Genomic DNA, 21,868 nt, shown 5'->3' on the forward strand with positions numbered 1-21,868 from the left:
ACCTGAGGGGGAAAAAGAGGGTACAGGAAAAGTGCATGTGTGCTTCTGAGAGGGAGAGCCGTCTCAAATGTTAAGTGAATAATGAGGACACCTAGGAGCAGACCACACACTATATACACCTTATTTTCATCAGCATTCCGGAGGAGTGTAGTCATACAAATCACTATGTTTAGAAGCTGTACATAACTAGGTATACACAATTTCTACAAGGAAGAGGGGTCTTGAGTTTATCAAACACATGAAATAAAGTTCATAGAAAAAGAAATAGGCAACCCTTTTATAACAGGATGTTGGATGATAAATGTTGATAAATGTATGATAAATGTATGTGTAAAAATGGGAGAATGAACATTCGAAAAGCAAGATCCCACTCAGAGACTACTTGAAATGGAGACCAGGAAACCCAAGAGGTCACTTATCTTGTGACTTCCCCCCCCTCCCCCTATATTGAAGAGATGGACACAATGCAGTAAAATACCATAGCAATTTCCATTTAAATTTGTCTTAAAAAGGGATTCATGAAAAGAAAGGGTAGTTTAGGAAGGAAGGACAGGAGGAAATAGAAAACTTACCAATATCTCAAATTGCTTATTTTATATCTTTCTGTAATGAAGACTGTGATGACAGTTTAAGCCAGTGGAGCATTTTCTGGGGTATCTCACAGTATCCATAGAGGAACAAATGATATATTCTAGTAGATAGCTGAAGAGTTCCACAGCCAGCAGCAGCTAAGAAAAATTTTTCTTCCCTTGCTCTATTTAGAGTCTCTGTTGTTATCCTCTAGTTCTCTTGTACCTTCACCTTTCTGCATCTCTCTCTTCTTGGTCTGTATTCAAAGGGACCCTTCTTGGATCAGGCCATTTTATAATACTGAGAATTTCTGTCTTTTTTAATTTCTCAAAGTTAAGACTTAAGGGGAGGCATTTTGTAAGCTATTTTCTTAACTATCCCTGTTTCTATTGACAGATTTTCAGAAAGCCCATCTTCTCTTATATGTGTTGGAGACAACGAACACCCACTGCAGCCACCATTTGCTGGAGAATCAGCCCTCTCTTGGCACTATTCTATCCTCTTTTTGCTCTGCTTAGTGCCTCTGTATTTTGTGTCTAATCCACTTTACTGTGGTGCTGACTCCTGGACTGCAAGTGCACAGTTAATTTGAATAGTATAGCAGGCATATTTTAATTGCTAATAACAATGATTTAAAGAGCTAAGGGTTATTGTTCTCATTCAAGAGATGTCTGAAGATAATGCATCAGCCTAGCAAAGATACCAAGTGTCCAGACTCTGCCCACCATTTTACTTCATTATGCTCTGTGTGCTGGCTTTTGTTTTCATCCATGTCACCTCATGATTGAAAGATGGCGTCAGTGCTTCACGGCACTATCACATCCATTTTAAATTCAGGCTGGAAGAAAGAAGAACTGGATGTGATGGTACAACACCCCTCCAGTTTCATTTTATTGACTAGCACTGTCATACAGCAACTCAAACTTCAAGGGAGACTGGAAAATGGAAGAAGAGGGCTGGAAATGGAGATTGTATCAGCCAAATCATAGTGCTTGCCACAAATGTGAACTAAAGAAGTCCTATTCTAAACTCTCTCCAATGGTCAAAAGTAGTTGATCCCATGGTGTATGTTCACTATTCTACTTCTTCCCTAATTTCACATAGCATACCCCATTTTTTTAAAATTAAATAACTACTCTGTAAGCTGCACTAGAACAAGGGTAATAATCACAATGATGTTAATTTGCTCATTAATTACCTCAGCTAATGTAAAATTATTAAGTATCTATCTCTTATTGCCAAGCACTGGGACACAATGTTAACTAATGTGTATTTCATGTCATTGACCATGTCTTAGCTGCACAGTGCTTCACCAATTAAAAAATGCTCTCAGCCGAAACCGGTTTGGCTTAGTGGATAGAGCGTCGGCCTGCGGACTGAAAGGTCCCAGGTTCGATTCCGGTCAAGGGCATGTACCTGGGTTGCGGGCATATCCCCAGTAGGAGATGTGCAGGAGGCAGCTGATCAATGTTTCTCTCTCATCGATGTTTCTAACTCTCTATCTCTCTCCCTTCCTCTCTGTAAAAAGTCAATAAAATATATTTTAAAAAAATAAAAAAATAAAAATGCTCTCAGATATTAAAAGCAGAAAATTCAAAAAACTGTGATTTAAACCATATTATCACTCTATAACTTTCTTTTTAAAAATTCTAAAAGATGTTTGTAGCTCCACAATATTAGGGTACTGGGGTTATGTCTCTGTGATTCCTCTCATGGTTACAAGAAGGCAGTCACATTTCCAAACATCTCATCCTGCAAGAATGTGTTCAAAGGCAGCCAGGAGGGTGAGAGAACTGTTCTCTCTTGCCTCTTCCTTTTATCAGAGAATGGGAGAATTCAATCTTCCCCAGAGACCTCCTCAGCAGACTCACTGGCTAGAACAAGGTCATGTGGCACCAAAAAGGATCCAGTGAACAAAGGCTAGTGGGTTGAGAATGAATGAATATTGGGTAGCCAACTAAAAGTGATGTCATAGATGCTTTATAGCTTTCCACACACTTTCACATTGATGATCTCATCTTATGAGACTACTTTCCAAACATACAGAAACTCAAACCTAGAATAAGAGGTATAAATGGTATCTGCTATGTGGGAACTTCTGGCTGGGAAGTAATTTAAAGGTCCTTTGAAGGTGCAAATTTAATGCAAGGGTTTTAAAGATATAATGTATTTAGCCTATAAATTATACATACAACAGCCCAAGGAGTAATTCAGAAGATTTTTATAGTTTGGGAAGATAATTACATGGTGGAATGAAAAGAGAAATTAGGGTACATGGATTCTAGGCTCAGCTTAGGGATTCTAGGTTCAGACACTGGAAGGATTCTGAAGCTCTATTTCATCATTTGTAAAATTATGTATTTGAACAAAGTTAGATGACCCCTAAACTCCTTCTCAAATATAAGAGTACCTATCTAATTATCATGCTGGAAGTCATGAGGTAGAAGAATATTAAAAGTCGTCTATTCCAACCTCTTTTTACAAGTGAGGTCATTTAGGCTAAAAAAAATCACCATTTGTCCAAATTCACTCATCTAAGTTAGAAATTTGAGTCTTAGTATATAACACACTATGATTTCACAAATAACTGGTATTCCATAGATTTTTTAAAAATTCAGCTCTTCCTTTATCTTCTTTTTTACCTTAGGCAGGATCTCTCCATTAGCCTTTACTCTAACAGAATGCGGATAATACAATAAAAAAATTTAAAGCCTATTTTTCAGCTATAAGATCTTAACCTCTCTATAAAATGATAATTGTACCTTTCCCATAGTTGTTTTCTTCTTTTTTGAGGACTAGATGAAGTAACCTATTAAGAAAAGTTAGTGTATGACTGACACTGCAAGTACTTAATCCCAGCCACCCATCTCAGTGCTTAAAACTCATCCAAGAGTGAGAAAGGTCGTAGACCAATTTCCACAGCAGTTAGTGTGAAGAGTGAATCTGAATCTCTTGATCATTATTTTGTCTTCACACAGTCATATCTTTTACCTTCACATTATGTAGATCTGAAGGTTCTGTGTACTAGGTTAGGATGTAGTACATAATTGGAAGCCAGTCACTATGCTGTCATTGAGCTCAGTATCCAGTGTTTTGTACAAGACCATTTGAATCACTTAAATCTGGGATTCGTGGATGGGCTGCAGGGGAACAGGGACCCATCTAATATTTCATTGAAATGGGTTTTTCCAACCATGGTACTACTGACTGGATCATTCTGAGGAGCTGTCCCTTACACAGCAGTGTGGTTAGAAGCATCACCTACCTCTAACCATTAGACACTAGTAGCACCTCCCTGATGATGGTAATGAAAAAGGAGTACCAAGCTCTGGCTGGGGCTGTGTGGGATGTTTCGTTCTCACATCCCTGTTTCTCTTTCTCTCTCTCTAAAACTCAATAAAAAAAAATCTTTAAAAAAATCATGTTTCCTAAACTTGCCAAATGTGCCATGGGGAGCATAATCTCTCCCCCCACCCTTGTTCCACTGTAATAAAGCTTATTATGTATGTGCACTTCTTTTCTGGGAGGCTTATCAGTTTCATCATATTTTTAAAAGAGTCTATGACCTCAAAAAGACTCTTACTCAAAGCCTTTCAAAATAATAATGAAAGAGTGCACATTTCCAGCTGTAATTGTGGGGGAAAATACACCATCATAGCTAAATAAAATGGTGCAATTTGAAAATTTACTATACACATACTCATTTATTTCTTTCAATTACTTTGGAGAAGCAATTCACAAACTATATCTGGGAAAGTATCTACTTCACAAACTGCTATTCCCAGACTCAGGATGACTTTCACAGTCTTCTACTGAATGTAGCTCTAAACTGCCAAAGGGATAGCGCTCATGAAAAGTAACAACAAACAAAAATCCCAAACCTCGTCTGGAAGGAAAATAAAAATCAGTTGTTTCTTAGAAAATAAATCCAATGTCAGTATTGATTTCAAGATTGACTGGAGAGATGGAAGGGAAGGGAAGGAGTGGGAGAAGGTGAAAGGAGGGGAGGAGAGGGAGAGAGCGAGCTGGAACGCTAAACCTTGAAAGTTCCCAAAGGAAGTGTCTTGGGAGAGGCTCCCTTTTGCTGGGAGTCGCCCCTAGCCTTCTCCCTGGTCAGCCTAGAAAGACGGCCGCCAGACTATTCATTTCTCATTCCCAAGTCCACATTGTTCACCCACTTCCGAAGTAACCACATCCCAAGAGCGTCCTCAAAGCTCAAAAGGGTCAATTCACCCAGTCTTTACGGCCCCCATTCTCATCTACAACCGGAGCTTAAATCCCAAATACCAGACCTACAAAAGCAAACGGGAAACGTGTCTCGTCTTCCAAGGCCCCTAGCGAGCTCCCCAAAAGACAATTAACTTTCTCCCCGACTTCTCGGTCTGTCTGCCTCCGCCGCTCTCCCTTTTGAAAGAGTCACAATGAGAGGAGAGCAGGAGGAGGCTCGGGGCTGGAGGAGCCGCGAAAGCCACCCCAAGAGATGGGCTTGGACCCCAGCGCACAGAGGGGCGCGCCCCTCCGCGCCCCGCGCGCCTTGTCCCCGCCGACCGCGCCTCGTCCGGGTCTGTCTGCTCCGGGTCCGCGGGGCGCGAGGGGAGGGAACAGCAGAAAGAGGAGGGCCGGGCAGCGGAGGAGGAGGCGGTGCGTGCCTCGCCTGCCAAAGAGAGGTCTGTGCATCTGCGTGCGAGCCCCCGCCCGAGACACGCGGGGAGCGCGGGCTCCACTGGTGGCGGCGCAGCCCGTCCTCTTGGGCAGCCTCCGGTGCCGGGCCCTGCTCCTTCTCCCAAGTCTGGCCCGGGCTCTCTGTGGCTTCAGGGGCGGCAGCGAAAAAGGAAGAACGGTCTTCTCGGCTGTGGATGTTCCGTCCGGGAAAGACAGCAAGTTGTGTGTGCGCCCCGGCGCGGGGAGAAGGTGGCCGCCGCCCGCCAGCCATGTGAGTGAGGAGCTCGGCCGCCCCGGGGCGTGGGCTCCGCCGCTTTCTCTCCTCGGCCCCCCGGTCCCCGGACGCCGGAGTCGCGCGGCTCCCGGGCTCCGACTTCCTGCGCGGGGCTGCGGGCTGGGCTCTCCCGACCGGCCGCGTCGGCTGTTGGCGTCTGCCTCGGGGCGTTGCTGCCTTCCCATCCTGGTCCCCTCCCTTCAGAGGCCGGCTGGAAAATGCCTCGCTCCCTCTTTTTGGATTCAGGGATCTTATGTGTCTTCGAGGGTGGGGGAGGCTGGGGGAGGACATTGCTGGGGCTGATTATGGGCTTGCCTTGGCCTTACCCCAGGGCTCCTTACCCCAGCTCTAGATGATGGCCCCCCCGTCCCCTATGTCACCCCCGCTCGCCTTCCCCAGCCTCATGGCCCAGACAGACAACTTTAATCGTTAACGCTGGCGCTGGCCGCAGTTGACAAGGTTTAAAAAAAAATAGTAGCCGGAGCTCCCCTGGAGTGACACACTGGACTGTACAGGGGGCTGCGAGGTGGAGAGGAAGCCGCGGGGCGAGGCTTGGGAAAGAGGAGAGGTGAGGGAAGGGGGCATTTGCTGTGGACTCAGAACGCTCGAGTTGAGAGTTCTGGAAACGGAACTCCAGGGTGCATGGGCTTTGGGCTTCTGTATTTATTTCTTTATGGAAAGTGTGGGAAATGGTTCAGGAACTCTTTCTGAAACAGAAGCAGGGATGGTAATCAAATGCTTGTGGAACTATTTGAATAATTGGGGTTGGCTGTAGAGTACTGGAAAGTATGGATTACTTTTCAGATTAGACACTGACAATCATTGAACTGGAGAGATAGTTCCAAAAATTTTATTGGAACCAATGAATCAAAATTGCAGAGATGAAAATGAGTCATACACTGTGAAAGAAACACTTACTCCAGGAGAGGATAGTTAAGATTGAAGGGATTCACAGATGCTATTGCATGAGTACTGGGAGTGCCTATTAGCTCCATCCATTCTGTGTGTCCAGACAGTCTATAAAGTTTGGTGAATTTATGGTATTCTGGAAGTGTGAAATTTATTCTAATCATTTTGTTTGGGCTCATGCAGAGACTTCCCGCTTTTGAACTCTTGAGCAAGTTTGAGTGTTTATTAATTAAAAGTTGTCGATCAACTGAATTGATGTTATCTACTTCACTAAAAACATTAAACTGTCAATATTTCTTATTGTTTTACCAGGGATCATCACCCTTACTACGGAGGACCGGAAGTTGAGGCCCAGTGAGGCTGAAGATCCGTTCTGTTCATAGACACTCCCCATTACAGAACTGTGGATTACCTGTGGTCCCAACACCTGGTGGTTTCACACCTTCACTTACTCTTGCAGCCCCAGAGCAGTTACTTTGGGTCCTCATTGCCCCATCTGGAGAAAGATGGCATCCAGCCTGACGTGTGCTGGGGTGATCTGGGCTTTGCTCTCGTTTCTTTGTGCTGCTACCTCTTGCGTGGGGTTCTTTATGCCTTACTGGCTCTGGGGATCCCAGCTGGGCAAGCCTGTGTCCTTCGGTACTTTCCGGAGGTGCTCATATCCTGTGCATGATGAGAGCCGGCAGATGATGGTGATGGTGGAAGAATGTGGGCGCTATGCCTCTTTCCAGGGCATCCCCAGTGCAGAATGGAGGATCTGTACCATCGTGACAGGCTTAGGTTGTGGCCTCCTCCTCCTGGTGGCTCTCACTGCTCTCATGGGTTGCTGTGTGTCGGAGCTCATCTCCAGAACAGTGGGAAGAGTGGCTGGAGGAATTCAGTTTCTGGGGGGTAAGTGACTTGCTACACTTGAGTTGTTTATTGGAATCCCAAAGTAATATTGAAAATTATGTTCTGGTTGTCTATTGAGATTATTATAATTGACACTTGGAATGCTCTGAAGAAATAGACATGAAATGGCTTTGGTGATAGATTACCAAAGTCAGAGGTTTTTAGTGGAATTGCTTTACAACTTGGAGAGTTCTTAAATTTCTGTACATCCTTACACTTATATCCATCATTAGCCTGTGAGGCAATAACATGTGAGGTCATTTATAATGTAGTAGGGGAGACAGTTTGCATTCCATCACTTCTCGCTCTTCATGTTCAACAGTAAGCAATTAGATTATCTGTGTCTTACTGGAATCCTCAGGTCTTTAATCAAGAAGACATCATAGAAAAGTAGAAATGTTTTTGATTCAGCATTGTCATCATAGATCTTTTAATACTCTTTGGTAAAACTACCCTTACCCAATCTTAAACTATATTTTTAAATAAGTGATTACTGTTTTAAATAAGATACCAGTTTTGCATTAAGAACTATGAATTTCACTATTCTACAAAGATAGCTATAGCCATAACTATCTTGTTAGGATTTCATTTCCCTAGGTACTCTTGCTGTTAAGGAAAAAAAAAAAAGAACATTTAGCAAATGATGTCTACTTGTCCCAAATGGACTGGATAATGTCACTAACACCAGGACAGGTTTGATTTTTACTTGGGTTTCCTCCAACAAGTACTGCTTCAATATCTCTGGTCATATGGTTTTAATTATACTTTACATATTTTCCGCTGTGCCTTTCACCTCCATTTTTCAACCTGAAAGGCTGAACTTGTCTGATTTATAATCTACCCTGGTAAATATGACAACTATCATAGATAATGCAGAGTGAAGGGGAAAAGCTAGGAAAATATGTAAAATGTATTTGTAACTTCATTATAAAGTAAGAGTCTGTTACTATTTCATTTGGTGTTTCCTTACAGAGTTTTGTGAAAAATCCCAGAAAAAAAGCAATTAAAAATTGATAGTTCTGAGATAGAGTCTACTTACTGGAGAAACCCCAACAGATTATTTTAGATTATTTAATATAAAACTTTCAAGTAATGTTTAAGTAAGAAAATTCTTGTGCTAAAAAATGCAAGTGGCAAAAAGTTTTGTGTTTTAAAACAAGAGATAGAGTTGGTTGCAGTTCTTTATTTCTTTTCCAGATATAACTTTGTTTTCATCTGTTTTTTCTCTGTGGTTTTGCATCTCACTCTGCTCTAGAAGGCAATTTGAGGGCCTTAACTCTCCTTTCTTTATTGCTTCAGTGTTCAACATTAACCAAAGTCTTGCATGTGATATGTGTATTCATACAGAAATAAAGTAAATAAAGTAAAACTATTAGGAAACAGAAAGATTATTGTTGAAAGTTGCAATATAAATCCAGAGTTTGAAAACGTGATACCACGGATTTTAAGAATAAAACTAATGCCACGACTATTTAAATATCTTTCGTTAAGAATAAACTTGATTTGATGTTTTGTTTCACTTGGCTCAGGAAAAGTGCTTAGGCAGTTTCTTTTTCTCCTCTTATGGTAAATATTACTCTCCTCCCTCCCCCCTTCATTTTAGGGCAGGAACTGCTATTATATCTGGCAGAACAGGAAAATGCTTACAAAGAGAAATCATTTTTTATTGATTATCTTTAAACATACAATGAAAGAAGGCAACAGAAAGTGAATCTAAGACCCATGAGATTTTATGCTTCCCTCTCTAAACTATGTATAAATTTTTTTGGATTATATAGAGCTAAATGTTTTACTTAACAGAAAAACTCAAGAAAGACCATTGTGGAAGTTAAACATATATTTAAAAGGTACTGGTTTTTCTCTTTAGATTTTCTTTTCATGAACTCTGGCTTGATAAGTGTTACTGACATTAAGCTAAGGATATAGTTTATTATTAGCAGTTGGCATTCTCTCATTTTTCATATATATTTTTCATAATCTGGCAAAAAATTCTGAATGTAAAACCTAAGAGAGTTTTTCTGAATTGAAACCCTTCAGGGCACAAGTAGGTAAATACATCCTATTACTCAAATAATAGTAAATTTAGAATTAAAAAATAACTTGAATTATGGAAAAGGCTTTGGGAAAATCTGCCATTGATTGCTATCATTTAATGGTAAACCAGTTGACAGACGCAAAAATACTTCAAAAAGAATTTCTCCTGTTGTTTATTTCATAATTGTCTGGATTTTTATTCATAAACACTTAAGTGGTGAGTAATTTTACTTTATGCAAAATACCAAACCAGTGAGTTCTATGAGTTCCACACATGGCAATACTTCAGAAATATAGTCAACATACTCTGCTATAAGGCGGATTCTCTTACTAAAAATGGTTCACCAAGAGGGTTATGTTTAGCAAAACTTAGGGTTGTTCCAAAAACACAGGAAGCAGCGGAATGGTGAAGTACAGAGGCATCCTGCTTAACCCCTGCCTGCTGTGTTGAGAGTTTGCACATATGGTGTAACATCAGGCAATAAAACCCCTGCAGTACTTTGGAACTAGTTAAAGGACAAAATGTCAACCTTAATTTCGAATAATCTTGCTATGGTTGATTAGAGGTTAAAATGTCACCTGTCGGCTGATAGAACAACACAAAAAGAGACTGTTGTACATGGGCATTTGCTGCCTATAGGAGGAATACTTCTAAGACAATGACTTCAGCTTTTCCTGTGGTAACATAAACTTTGCCACCATCTCCATCTTATATTTGAAGTCATTTTTTTGTCATAATTTTCAAAAGCAAGTCTGAATTCAGTTTTACCCTTAAGAGTTGTGTTTTGGGTTTTTTAAAAAGATTTTTTTAAATGATTTTTAGAGAGAGAAGGAGGGAGCGGAGAGAGAGAGACATTGATGGGAGAGTGAGACATCAACCGGCTGCCTCCGACACACTCCCTACTAGGGATTGAGCCTGCAACCCGGGCATGTGCCCTGACTGGAAATCAAACTGGCAACCTTTTGGTGTACAGGATGACACCCAACCAAGTAAGCCATACTGGCCAGGGCCTTAATTGAGTTTTTAAAAGGCATGTAGAAAGCCTTTGAGAAATATAAGATAACAAAAATGCTAACATTTGCATCGTGTGGAAATGTGCTATGAGAAAATAGAAGCTTTAATGTTTATTTGTTTGTTGAATATAAAATTATTTGCTTTTAAATATTGCTGTGGTCATTAAGTACTATAACAGAGTTTTAAAAAGTTAACATCAAACTTTTTAATGTAAGTGATAGTAAAGTATGTGCTCTGTAGATGAAACATGTAAGGACATTATAAAGATATATTAACTAAGTTCTTGCAAATGTTGGTATCTGAATTTATAGATTTCATTTTAGGAAACTTCTGGTGCTGTATGTAATGCGGATTTGGAGTAATCCACATTTAGTTTGAATGTGAGTCGCATATATTTATAAAATGGTGTAGAATGCTAATCAGTAGCAAACAACTATCTTTCCAATTTAGAAATTGTTCTGTCCTCACAGGCCACGGGAGACCATCTCCTCAATTAATTGATACTGAAGTGCTGCTCAAGACAGTAATGATGACAAAGGGTTTCTTTGAGCAGCCTTTTCTCTGTCTGCTGAAAGTATCCTTGCCTTTCTAGTATTCCCTCACTACAGGCTTTCACCTGGGCCTGTCTTTCACCCCTTTGGGATAAGGGCTTGGGACTCCCCTTCCTTCACTCCACTTTAAACCTGACCTGTCATATGATATGCCACAGTCTGCTTTCCTTCATACCCAGGTTCTTTGTCAAGTGACAGCTGAGGAACAATATAAATGATAAGTGTTGGCATATTAATGAGCATAGTAGCTTTATAGTGACAGTGTCTTAACTGGAGTTGCTCTAATTTTAAGAAGGCCAGGCATTTCTTGGGCCAGTTCAGGGTTTACTTTAAAGTACATCTTAAAGATATTTTATTCATCTCCCTGTAACCTACAACTTAAGGTTGTTTTGAGATCTAAGCCAGGGGTTCTCAAATTTTAGTATGCATCAGAATCACCCATAGGACTTTGTAAAACACAGATTTTGGGGTCCACCCTGGAATTTCCGATTCAGTAGGTTTGGTGGGGGACTAATAATTTGTATTTCTAATAAGTTCCTAGATAATGCTGGTTCTGAGAACATATCTTAATAATCTTGTTTTAAGTTAACCATTTCGTGTTTTTAAAAATGTGACCTCTGGTAGATGGTTTACTTTCAGAACTTAAAGTTTAGATGTATCATGATCTGATATAAACCTCTCTAATTGGACTATAAAAAGACTCACCTCTGTAATTTAGTATTGTCTGAGCACATACCCATTCCATCTCTCCTTGTTCTTGTCACAGAAAGTTGTTTTCCTGGAGTTCTCTCTCTTAATACATATTTTATACGTATTATAATTATAATATATGCATTATGCTATATATATATACACACAACACACACACACACACACACACACACACACACACACACACACACATATATACTTTCATTTACTATTATCCTTTACCAGAAACAAGATTCTTTAGATGGAGAACTTAAAACAAGACCTTAATGTATTCTATGTAGTTTTCATGCAGTGGCTTTTCAGTAAGGAATTACTAACTGAAAGACATGAAGACCACTCAGACCACAGAGTCCAGCCAAGACAGCCTTTGTCCAACTCTGAAAAACCATGTATATCTTGGAAAAGCAGAATGGTTAGGTCAGGAAGGCACTTAGGAATCAGCCAGTCTGAGCTTCTGCTGCTAGGCAGAATGATACATTACTTAAACCAGCTTTGACCTGGACTTAAACATCTCTAGGGAAGATGTTACACTCTTGTTGAATAGTAGTACTTTCTAGGGCCACAAACACACCTGCCATCACAATCAGATGTCCCACATTACATCCTATATAATAAAAAGGTAATATGCAAATTAACCCCTGGGAATGACCAGTCGCTATTACACACACTGACCACCAAGGGACAGACACTCAACGCAGGAACTGCCCCCTGGTGGTCAGTGCACTCCACAGGGGGAACTCCGCTCAGCCACAATCTGGGCTGATGGCTGCGAGCGCAGCAGCCGTGGTGGGAGCCTCTCCTGCCTCCTCGGCAGCACTAAGGATATCTGACTGCAGCTAGGCTATCAGTCAGACATCCCCCAAGGGCTCCCAGGCTGCCAGAGGGATGTCTGACTGCCAGCTTAAGCCCAGTCCCCCAGGGAGCAGGCCTAAGCCTACAGGTGGACATCCCCCCAGGGGTCCCAGGATGCAAGAGGCACAGGCTGGGCTGAGGGACCCCTCGAGTGCACGAATTTTTGTGCACCAGGTCTCTAATTGATAATAAAGAGGAACAAGCTTGAGATGGATAGTGGGGCAGTGTGAGCAGGGTCTTGCCAATGAGGAAGAAGTGAAAGGGAGATGCAGTGCAGACAACCAGCAACGAACGCCACACACAACATCTACTCTGGCATTGGATTTCTTAAAGGCAGGACATCAATCATTTAACTTATCTTTTATAAAATCTGAAACATCAAACTTTATATAGTTGTAGCTAAGAATGTTTTAAAATTACATTTTCAAAAAGTTGTTGTCAAGTTTTACTTTTTTGCATACTTTTTCCAGAAGAACTGTTTTAAGCCTTAATTTGGAAAGTTTTTCATGGTTTTCAGACCCAAGTTCCCCATATGAATAATTGATATCAAAAATCAATACAATATCCTTTTAACTCTCTATTGGGTCTAAAAGTCACCTGAGAGTTTATTCCAAGTAGGGAGCCGAAGGCCCAGCCCCAGAGGGTCTGATTTAGTAGGTCTGGGTGGGGTCTACAAGAAGCACTTTTAACAAACTCCTCATGGGTTCTGGACACAGGTGGTCCACCGACCACATTTTGAGAAACAGGAGCCAATTTTATTAACTTAAATTATTCTATGATACTGGTGTTGGGGAATGTAGACTTATATGTAAACTAGGTGTGGTTTATCCAATCTCTTACATCTATAGTTGTTATTTCGGGGATGATGTGATATAAGCAGCAAATATCAGAATTAGTGTAGGAATGGAGCAATTTATAACTGTGTTTTCCTTTAAGGCATTTTACTGACCTGAGTTGTTACTGTTAATGGGCAGTCCTATAAGCAGAATAACTAAATATTTTCCATGCTATGCTTTGACGAAAATTCTATTTTTGTTGCTGGTGGAAATGGGATACTCCCAGAGTCATGGGTCCTTAAAAATTCATGAGAAAAGCATTTCGGGGACCCATGCATAGGAGGATGTGATTAATTATGACAAGGTTTATTGGAACAAAACCAAAGGACTGTCCCCAGGTGCCTGGTGTCTCATCCAGGACCAGGTGGCTTAGCTCTGTCCAGCTGTGAAAGAAGACCAGCCTCTGGAGCAGCAAGCTTGCACTCGGGCCTATCAGGCCCAGGAGGGCCAGGATGCAGAGATGCAGAACTTCTCTATGTCTCATTTCCCCATCTGCACGTCCGCTGCCAAGGCCTAGTGGAACCAGCATTGTGCTTGGGTGCATGAACAAATGAACAAAGAAATAAACTAATGAACAAACCAAACTTGGGCCTTTGTTAAGCTTTGATCATATCTTTTTGAGTTTGGGAAGGTTGTAAGCTTTCTTTTAAACTATCCAATCTCTTTCCTAGCTCTTTGCAGGCTTGTGCTGGGGCCTCCTTCCCTTATCCAGCCCTTTTCTGGATCTTCCAGGGATCTGTGTCCCTGCCCAATCCAATCCTTTCCCCAGGCTAGGCACCTTCTCTTATTGTTGCCATCTTGGCTCCTACTGAACATGCTGATACTTCCCCATCATGCTCTGTGTAGTCTGGGAGAATGGACCAGTTGTCCCCTGGGGAAATTGGAAAGCTGGTCCTTTCTCCCTACTGGGGATTAGCTGTAACTTCTAGATTTAATCAGGGTTAGGCTTAGCCTAGTTTTGTTCCCTTCTCTTTCATTAATATCTAACTAGCTGCCCAGGCTAACATTTAAATTTGTGACTCCAGCTGCAAATTACAAACCACTGTCATTCCAGTGCTATGTTTTCATCCTTCACCCTTCAAAAGTGACCTGCTGCTGGTTTATGTTCAGTTAGGGTGCGCTCAAAGCCCTGGTTTCTTTACTGTCAAGTGTACTCAATCCTTCCCTATTTGATTTACTTGTTTTTACTTCCTAGACTGTGTCTTTGATGTCAAATGTAACAACAATCATTCTTAAAAATGGTGGAATAAGGAATTATCCATTGCACTGGAAGCTATTATATTAGAAGCTATGCAAGACTTTCTTCTTAAAATTGTTTAGATTGTTTACTTTTATTTTGACATGGTCCAAATCTTCATTTACTTTATATAGAGTTTTTCTAGAGTACCATTTGATTTTTAACTTACTTCCCTTTGTTACCATCAGCTAACACAGCCAGAGCCAGGCACTACTGAGGCAGGGTCAGTATTGACTAGTTAGCTTTGCTAACTCATAGACTGCAAATATCTATTTTAAAAAATTCAAAACACACACTCAAGAGACCTTTTACATCATCCTATACAATATCACAAGGTGCATAAAATGTTGCACTCCTACAGAGTTATTGTTGTTACTCTATTAGTATTTTAACTCTCCAGTACATTTACTTGGCAAGAGTTGTGTGTTGGTTATAACCAGAAAGAATAACTGCATCAAGTTCAAGAGTTTTACTTTGGGTGTCATCAAAGTTCATATTTTTGTTCTCTTAAGGTATCACCTGCAGATGTGTTCTGTAGTGTACCAGTAGGCATTAACAGGAAAAAGCAAAAACAGTTTTGGAAACATACATTTGAGAAACACTTGGTTATAGGAGTTAATAGATTTCATTACAGCAGAAGACACAGAGCCTTTAGTATGTTGATGCCTATTACCAATCTCCTGGGGTGTGTGTGGGGATGGTATACTGTTTATTAAGTGTAGAATTAAGTGTTTTCTAACTTATTTGAGCCCAGCACACCAATGGGACCACTCATCTGTGGAACACTCGATTCTCATTTCATCCCAGGGAGTCAAGTAAATTTTTTCCTTTACAGCAGAGAACACTGAATTTTAGAGAGTTATTGGTTGAGCTGAGAATATTATCAACATAAATAAATGTTAATTGAAATTCCACATTGAATTATATGTAGAATTCAGAATTTCTGACCATTATGATAATAGGTCTCTGAACATAACATTTTTAATGTTTCTTTGGTATTTAGTTTTTGTTTGTAGTACAGTAGAACCGCCTGGAATAATACAATATACCAACATTTGCCAGTTCTCAAGAAATAAATACATTCATTATTTATTTCAGGGTTAGTATTCATAATGTTATATGTAGTAGAGAGGCCATTAGAGGAGTATGCCAACACATTTGACCAAAGCAAATATTCTGTCTTTTAAAAATTATTTAACAGAAGAATTTGATCTTTCACTGTTGCATGCTGGCCAAGTTTTCTAGTGTAAATATCCCTTATTAGAAGCCTTTGTAATAATACTTTGTTAAGGATAAACATAATGTTAATTCCACTCTTCTTTAACAAAACCAAGGACCTTGTGTCTCTCTTTAGAAATGAAGGATAATATTCTATCTTGTAAGTCTTGATCAATAGAATATTATGATAAAAACAAAGTTCTAGCTAAATCATTCTAATGGAGCTACTGATTCTCAGGGATGTTTGAATGATTATTTTTAGAAGATCACGAGGTTGGAGTAACTTTGCCCAACTTCTGACACATTGATAATGCTGACTCATTATTGGGGGATCTCATTAGCTTTTCTTTTTTTCCCCTCTCTTTTTTTTTTGTTAATCCTCACCCGAGGATACTTTCCCATTGATTTTTAGGAAGAGTGGAAGAGAGAGGGAAAGACAGAGAGAAACACTGATGTGAGCGAAGCACATCGACTTGTTGCCTCTTGCATGAACCCTGACCAGGGCATGGGCCTGGAAGCAGCCCGCAACCAAGGTATGTGTCCTTGACTGGAATCAAACCTGGGACCCTTTGGTCTACAGGCCTGCTGAGCCAAACCAACTAGGGCTCATTAGCCTTTCTTTATATGGTAGACATCATACCGATTAGTGATTTGTTCTTGGAGTTCATGAAGCTCAACCTGTAATGTAAGCTTCAGAACTGATCTGCTTACAAGTTCAGTAAATAATTTTCCTTTCATTTGTCTCATTTTTAATAATCAGACAACACCAGATACCTTGATGTACTAAGACATATATAAACACTAGAGGCCCTGTGCACAAAAATTTGTGCACTCAGGGGGCATCCCTCAGCCCAGCCTGCCCCCTCTAACAGTCTGGGAGCCCTCACAGGATGTCCTACTGATGTCCCTGTGGGGAGCGGGCCTAAGCCGCAGTCTGGCCACCCTCTGTGGAAGGCAACTGGCCGATCAGGTATATAGATACTTTCTGAAGGCAGCACAGACTCCTTCCTTATTTCTTTCCTCTGTGGCTGGAGAATAGGGGACTAAAAGGTGGAGACAGAACTGTGGCCGGGCCTGGGGCTCTTGTAGGCAGCAGATAGGAGAGGGCTGGGGAAGTCTAGACACGGTTTTCTTCCATTGTCCTCCCTTCCTCCGGGCCCCTCACTCTGTTCTTTCCTTGTCGTGGTGGACGCTGGGGCCTCGGACTGACAGGAGCCCGGCGATGGTGGAGTTCAGCCCCCTCACTTCTCAGCTGAACATAGAACCGCCTCACATTCCAAGTGGAGCTGTTTTCAAGTGGCTAAAGTGCTGGCAATTCATGGCTCCCGGCCTTTCCCCTCTCGGGTTTCCTCCTTGGGTCAGTTGCAAACTTCACCAAGACACTGAAGCAACTCTGCCCTGGTAGTTCTGCACTGGCCCCTGCCCGGGCATGGCTGGGCACTCTTCCTTGAGGTCTCTGGGTCCACAGTCTGAGCTCAGGGAGGTCACCCAGAGCCCATTCCCCCGGACAGGTGGGGCAGGGCAGCTAGCTTGAAGAGCTGGAGGAAGATGGCAGAGTAAGAGTTGGTATGAACCAGCGCCTGCTTAGCCAGACTTCCTAAGTTCCCCACCAGGTCCAGGCTGGGCCCCTTCCCCACACCAGGAGGATCCCAGCTGAGGTCCCCTCCCTGCACCCAGTGCTCTCCTCCCTGTTCTACCACTGGGGGAAGGGAGCAGTTCACCTGCTCTGGATCCTGCTGACCTGGCAGGCTGAGGCACAAGTGGTGCAACCTAGGGTGCTGGTGGCTGCTAGCCTTCTCCCCCTTCCTGAAGCATGGGGCCGGGTTGCAGCAGCTCACAGTCGCCCCTGGGCACCATGCATGGAGACACCGCTCTCCACTGAGCCACCGTCCGCCCGGGACCTGTGGGGGTTGGGGTGGCCTCGGGCTCCCACTGGCCCCACTGAAGCCAGACTCGGCTTAGCCAGCCACCCCCGCCGCCCGAGGGCTGCGCATGCCCCATGGGCCTCATCGCCCTCATGAATCGCCATGGTCCGGCCGTCCCATCCCAGGAAGTGGCCATCCCAATCGCCATGGCTCACTACCTGGTGCAGTTGGGCCTGACCAGCAAGCATGTAGGCAGAAGCTGGGCCTCTGAGGGGAAGGAGGAGGGATGCGTGGGCCAGGGCAGAAGTGAGGAACTTGTGGTGTAAACACAGCCCTCCCCAAGTCGTGCCTGCACCTCGCACTGCATTCCTGAACCCCTGGGTGCCCCTGCCCAGCACTGTGCTCTCAGGCCTGGGGTGGGGGTGAGGGACCTGGAGCTGTGGCCTGAAGGCAGCCCTCACTGGCTTGGAATCGCAGTGGTCGATCAGGGAGGGATGCGGGGCGTGAAATTCCACCTCTCTCTCTCTCTCTCTCTCTCTCTTTCTCTCTCTCTCTCTCTCTCTCTCTCTCTCTCTCTCTCTCTCTCTCGGAGAGGGCCCAATGTCCCCGGCGGGTGGGCAGGGGCTCAGGCAAAGGCAAGTGATGCCAATTGCCTCACCTGAGCCCCCACCCGCCCCCAGGTTGCACATGGGAGTGGCCCCCGTCCCCAGATCGCACATGGGGGCCTGGATGGCGGCTTGCGCTGTCCTGCCCTGCTTGCAGTATGCAAATTAGCCGCCATCTTTGTTGGCGGTTAATTTGCATATCGCTCTGATCAGCCAGTGGCGGGCATAGCGAAGGTATGGTCAATTACCATGTTTGTCTATTATTAGTGTAGATATTGTTGGGTAAAAATAAAATTTCATTATATGGTTCTCTTTTTCTTGTCTCATCTCTTCAAATAAAGCAGGAACTTTATTGTACTTTATTTTTCTAGTCCTGCAGTGAGTAGAATAGTAAACATCTTATATTTTCAATTACTACTTGATGTATTATTTAGTTTTAATTATTTATTAGCAACACTTTTTTTTTTAATCTGTAAGGTGTGACCTTGTTCTTCTGTACCTCACAAAAATATTTCAAATATCAAATAATATAATGTTACATATGTGGACATATAAAGCAAAGTCTCCTTAACTAAAGTCCCCTATAAAATGTTAGTCCTTTGGGAATAGTATTCTTCAGTCATAGATGCTGAAATGATGCTGCATAACACATCCCTCTCTTCAAGGTCATTTAAAAAGCCCTGAATAGGTTTTGTTTATTTTCTGCAAAAAGAAACCAGCTGCTGCTATGTTTTAATGGTGTGTGCCCCACAAATCCTTTGTTGAAATCCTAATGCCCCATGTGATATTATGAGGAGATGAGGACTCTGTTAGGTGATTATGAGGATTGAGCCATCATGAATGAGATTAATGCCTTATAAAAGAAGTCTGAGAGCCTGGCCGGTGTGGCTCAGTGGTAGAGTGTCAACTTATGAACCAGGAGTCACAATTCAATTCCTGGTCAGGGCACATACCCGGGTTTTGGTCTTGATCCCCAGTCGGGAACATGCAGGAGGCAGCCAATCAATGATTCTCTCTCATCATTGATGTTTCTCTCTCTCTTCCTCTCTGAAATAAATACAAATATACTTTTAAAAAAAGAAGTCTGAGAGAGCATCTTTGTCCCTCCTGCCAGTGGGGATACAATGAGAAAAGTGCAACCCACAACAGGGTCCTTACCCAACCATGCTGACTCTGATTTCTCACTTGCAGTTTCCAGAACTGTGAGAAATAAACTTGTTATTTACAAGCAACTCAGCCTAGTATTTTGGTATATTAGCTCCAAAGGTCTAAAATACCAGCTTAATACTGTGTTTCAAAAACTTATTTGGGAATGGCAGAGTCCTATTCACCTGAAATATACATTAGCACCCATTTTTATTAATGGCCAGCAGAACAAGCTTTGGGAAATGCTGAGTTTTAAATCCAGGGGATCAGTGTTTATTGAGTGCCTACTATATGTCAAATATTGTGCTAGGTACAAATTGAGATAAGAGCTCTGCAGTTGAGCTCATAGTCTTATGGAGAAAACCAACATGTGAAGTATAATTACAGTCCAGAAGACTCATGATACATACACACACTTCCATGCTTGGCTGCACACATGATGAGCGAGGCCCACTCAGCAGCCTAGTGTGGTGCTCACCAACCTCACATAGTGTGCCTGTCATTTTCCATTCTGCCTTCTGCTTGGTCATGTATTTCAGAAGACTACATTTCCTGGAATACTTGACATCTGCCATTTGAATACATTCAGCCAATGGAGGCAGGGAGAAGCCAGGGTATTTCTCCCTCTCTAGCTCTTTTTGGGCATCACCTTTGACAGCAGTTGTCTCTCCTCCTAGAAATTCCAGCCCTTCATGGTCCCAGCTCCTATTCATAAGCCATTGCCATGATCCTACGATAGTCACACAGCCCAGCTCCTCCGTCACTGGTAATGCTATCTTCTTCCAAAATCACTCCAGTCTAATGGATGGTAGCAGTTTTCTGATGTTGTAAATTTCTGGACCACCTCTTTAACTCCTGTTTGACTTTTTGGCTCTTCCATAATCTGTATAACCAATTTCCTGTATCATATTAAATTCTCTGTGTTTGAAATACCTAGGGCTGGAGCCTGGTTAGAATACAATACATAATTCAAGTTCCTACCTCAATAAAGTCGTAGATTATGTAATACTATGAACTTTTGGGATTTTTGGTGAACAGACAAAGTCATAGATATTTAATCCAGGAATGCCCGGGCCCATTGAAGTGTGAACAAAATGCTATAGGAGCACAGAGAGGGAGTGACCTGTCTGGAAAGGTCTGCGAAGGCTTCATAGCAGAGGCGCTATTTGAGCTGGGTCTGAAAGATGAGCAGAAGACTCCCTGGGCCTTCAGGCAGGGGGAACATCAAAGTTTTCAGAGCCAAGAAGTTATGAAAAGAGCTTATGTAAGTTCAGGGAATGGCAACATATTATAAGGAATGGAGTAGGGATGATGTGACAAAGGATGAAAGTGGGGAGGACAGATGGAATCAGGTTTGTAAGGTTCCTATTTACATTCCATGCAAATAATTCTGTACTTAACTACACTTAAGCTTTTCAGTGGTTATGGTTGAAAGTGACTTAGGAACTATATAATCTAGTAGCAGCAAGGAATAAAGATTGATTTGGGGAGCCACCAAAACCAGAAAAGTCAGTGAGAGTTGGTATAGTAGTCTTGGACAGAGATGGTGAGAACCTCATTGAAGCTGTGGAAATAAAAAGAAAAGGGTTTTTGAAGACATTTCTGAGGTAGAGGCAAATAGGTCTTGCTGCTCCTATTTTTAGATGAACAGATAAAATGACTCAGTAATTTTATATTTCTGTTTATATAAGAAACCAGGAATTTTCTCTTTTTTCTATTTTCTCATATATTTTTTTAAAAAAACAATGAGATGATATGACTTACAATAATATTGCAATAACTATTATGGTATGGTGGCAGATGGGTACTAGACTTACTGGAATGATCACCTCATAATGGATATAAGTATCTAATCACTTATTATTACCACAGTGTGTAGATGTAACTTACTATACAACTTTACAGTGTGGAAGCTCTAATTGTAGAAGTGTGCATGTTTATCTCTGTGTAAATGAGGGTTACTGACTGCTCAGCACACCTGGGGGCTTCTAAGAGGAGCATTTTGATGACTGCTAAAGTAGTTGTCAGCATCATTGAACTACACTGGCTTCTTATGAGCAGATATTTTCTTTTTCTTCTCCAAAAGGTGCAGGAAATAAGTGTGTAAATACATAAGCAATAAGTAGATGTAAGATTTGTTTTATACATCTTATTTTCATAAAAATTTTGACATGATCAATTGCACCTTTATTTTATTTATAAAGAAAGAAATGAGTGTTATTGTCAACATGTTTATAATTGAAAATTGCTACCAGTTACCTGTAGTAAAGGAATTTTTTTGTTCAGAAACCTAATAGATTACTGTCATACTTATGTTAGTCATGTTATAGCTGCATAATAACATACAGCAGGAAAGGAAAGTAGTTATCCTTTTATTATTATCTATGAGTTAATATTTATGATGAAGGCCATGAAACATGAAATGTACTTTTGTCATTCCAATGTAATTTGTAGTTCTCATATATTTGACATATAAAATCTTTGAAAAACTT

The 21,868-nt window shown here is 41.7% G+C and overlaps 1 protein-coding gene across 2 annotated transcripts in view; it reads left to right on the plus strand.

Moving 5' to 3' along the window:
* The first annotated feature begins 5,255 nt into the window (after window positions 1–5,255).
* Window positions 5,256–21,868, plus strand: part of LHFPL6 (LHFPL tetraspan subfamily member 6) — a 243,909-nt gene continuing 227,296 nt past the window's right edge. Inside the window, exons 1-2 of one of the 2 annotated variants that reach the window (XM_081083002.1) lie at window positions 5,256–5,503; window positions 6,728–7,306. In XM_081083002.1, coding sequence (XP_080939128.1) covers window positions 6,922–7,306 — 385 coding nt within the window. In that variant the 5' untranslated portion in view covers window positions 5,256–5,503; window positions 6,728–6,921. The remainder of the gene's footprint in view (window positions 5,504–6,727; window positions 7,307–21,868) is intronic. The other variant, XM_081083003.1, reaches the window with a different exon arrangement.

The sequence above is a fragment of the Myotis nattereri genome (genome assembly GCF_964212035.1).
Source record: "Myotis nattereri genome assembly, chromosome: 2".
NCBI lineage: Eukaryota > Metazoa > Chordata > Mammalia > Chiroptera > Vespertilionidae > Myotis > Myotis nattereri.